Below are 2367 nucleotides of genomic sequence, written 5' to 3'. Positions count from 1 at the left end.
GAACTTCTGACCTCTGGTAATCTGTCTGCCTCGGCTCATTAAAGTGGTAGGACTATAGGCATGAGCCACCATGCCTGGTTTGCCCATTTTTTGACAATGTGTCAATATCATGTAAGATGGGCACTGCCTCAGTGTAGTGTGTCTAGACAAGGTGGCCAGAAGAGAGGAATATGCAAACCAGGCTTGAAGATGAGTTAAATCAGAGCTTTTCATTCCACAAAAGAGAAATTTTAATGGGGTCAGAACATTGATCTTCTAATCTTTGAAAGCCTTTTAACTAGGAGAGAAACAGCAAACTGTTTTGCTGTAGAAAGACCCACCCAGCTCTGACGGTTTAAAGGGTCATGAATGCAAATTTGAACTCTAGAAAAGCAGAGCTTCCTAACGATGGGACTTCCACAGCACTGGGATCTGCTTCCTCGTTCAGTCTGTGCCTTTCCCATGAGCGAGAGACTCCTAGGAGAGCCGTAGCCCATTAGGAAGCCATGTGGGACTCACTCACAGGTTATGTTTTTTCAGATGGAGTTTTGCTCTTGTTGCCCAGGCCTGTGCAATGGTGCGATCTTGGCTCACTGCACCCTCTGCACCCCGAGTTCAAGTGATTCTCCAGCCCACCACTCCCGAGTAGCTGGGATACAGGCACCCGCCACCATGCCTGGCTAATTTTTTGTATTTTTAGTAGAGATGGGGTTTCACCATGTTGGCCAGGCTGGTCTCAAACTGCTGACCTCAAGTGATCCACCCACTTTGGCTTCCCAAAGTACTGGGATTACAGGCATGAGCCATGGAGCCTGGCCAGGAACCCCCAGGTTTTTCGGATGGTCTCTGAATGTCATACAACTTTTATTTTTTATCAAAAAAATTTTTTTGACACAACATCTTGCTGTATTGCCCAGACTAGAGTGTGAAGGCCAGATCATAGCTTACTGCAGCTTCCAACTCCTGGGCTCAAGCCATCTTCCTGTCGTGTGAGTCTCCCAAGTAGCTGGAAAACAAGTGCCAACAACCACACCTGGCTAATTTGGTTTGGTTTTGTTTTTTTAGAGATGGGGATCTTGCTATGTCGCCTACACTGGTCTTGAACTGCTGGCCTCAGGCAGTCTTCCTCCCTTGGCCACCTAAAGTGCTGGGATTACAAGCACGAGCCACTGCACACAGCTGAGATTTTTCGATTTAGTCTTTTTGTACATGCAATATTTTATTCATAGAATCCATAAACGATAGGGAAATTTCTGAGTTCAGAGCAATACATATGATAGAAAACGTGATATATAGACTAGAGTTTCTTAGCCGAACTGGAGGGGCTGGCTTTAGGTAATCCATGGACTCCCTGAAACTGGGGACACCAGTGGAAATATGTGTGAGCTCATGGGCAGATTCCTACAATTTTCAGGCCTCAATATGTCTCTTAGGGCAGAGGATGCGTGTACCCCCAGTGCAGAATCTCGGACAGTGAATGTCAGTGAACATTCGGCAGGAAAGCTCTGCCAAATTGAGTGCTCTGATGTGACTTTTTCATCAAGTCAATGTTCCTGGGATCTCTTGTACATGATCATCTCACTCTTGTCAGGTTTCGTTTCTGCTTCCCCTAGTTCTTTCCCACCCTGTTCCCTCTCCCACCGCACTGGACTCTGAAATGGGCATGTCCAGAGAAGAGGAGACCCCAACATGCTTCAGGCTTTGAGTGGAGAGGACACAGTCTCTGCTGGGAGAGGGAACAGAGGGATACAGAGACACTGAAGATGCTTGTGGACAGTGGTCTGAGGTCGGGACAGTGGCAGGAGACACCATTCACCCAGGATCTCTGGGACAAGAGATCAGTCTGGCAGTTACACGTGTTTATCTTTAAACTGGCTGTCAGCTTGGAATGGCCAATGACATCAGAGATTCCAACCTTTCTGATTGGAGGGACCGGACTCCGTTGGCGCTGGGGAGCTGAGGTGGACAACAGCCGTCTTCTCAGAGCTGTTGGCCACTCCTGACTTCTCCCAGCCTCGAGATTTCATAATACACTCTTCTGGCTCCTAGCAGAGTCCAGAAGAAGGCTTTGGACAGACCAGAGACTAGGTTGTGTGGGATGGGACAGATTTTGGGAAAGAACACGACCCTGCTCCCCAAGGATAAGGAGGAGAGCCCCCAACCGAACACCTCAGGGTACTCCCTCCAGCAGGCAGTGGATGATGAAGTGCCGGGACCATCAGGTGAGGGGACTGGAGGAAGAAGAGGTGGGATAGGATTGACTAACTCGAAGGAAGGGAGCTGGGTGCGGTGGCTCACGCCTGTAACCCCAACACTTTGGGAGGCCAAGGCGGGCAGATCACCTGAGGTCAGGAGTTCAAGACCAGCCTGGCCAACATGGTGAAACCC

General features: G+C 49.1%; 1 protein-coding gene across 1 annotated transcript in view; it reads left to right on the top strand.

Annotated features, from left to right (window-relative positions):
• Positions 1-2077: 2077 nt before the first annotated feature.
• LOC105510203 (putative speedy protein-like protein) overlaps positions 2078-2367 on the top strand; it is a 6827-nt gene continuing 6537 nt past the window's right edge. The window contains exon 1 of the mRNA XM_011939863.1: positions 2078-2201. Coding sequence (XP_011795253.1) covers positions 2078-2201 — 124 coding nt within the window. The remainder of the gene's footprint in view (positions 2202-2367) is intronic.

The sequence above is a fragment of the Colobus angolensis genome, unplaced genomic scaffold, assembly GCF_000951035.1.
Source record: "Colobus angolensis palliatus isolate OR3802 unplaced genomic scaffold, Cang.pa_1.0 Scaffold184, whole genome shotgun sequence".
In the NCBI taxonomy this organism is placed as follows: domain Eukaryota; kingdom Metazoa; phylum Chordata; class Mammalia; order Primates; family Cercopithecidae; genus Colobus; species Colobus angolensis.
Note: the sequence above shows the minus strand (reverse complement) of the source record. Positions and strands in the feature narration are given on the sequence as shown.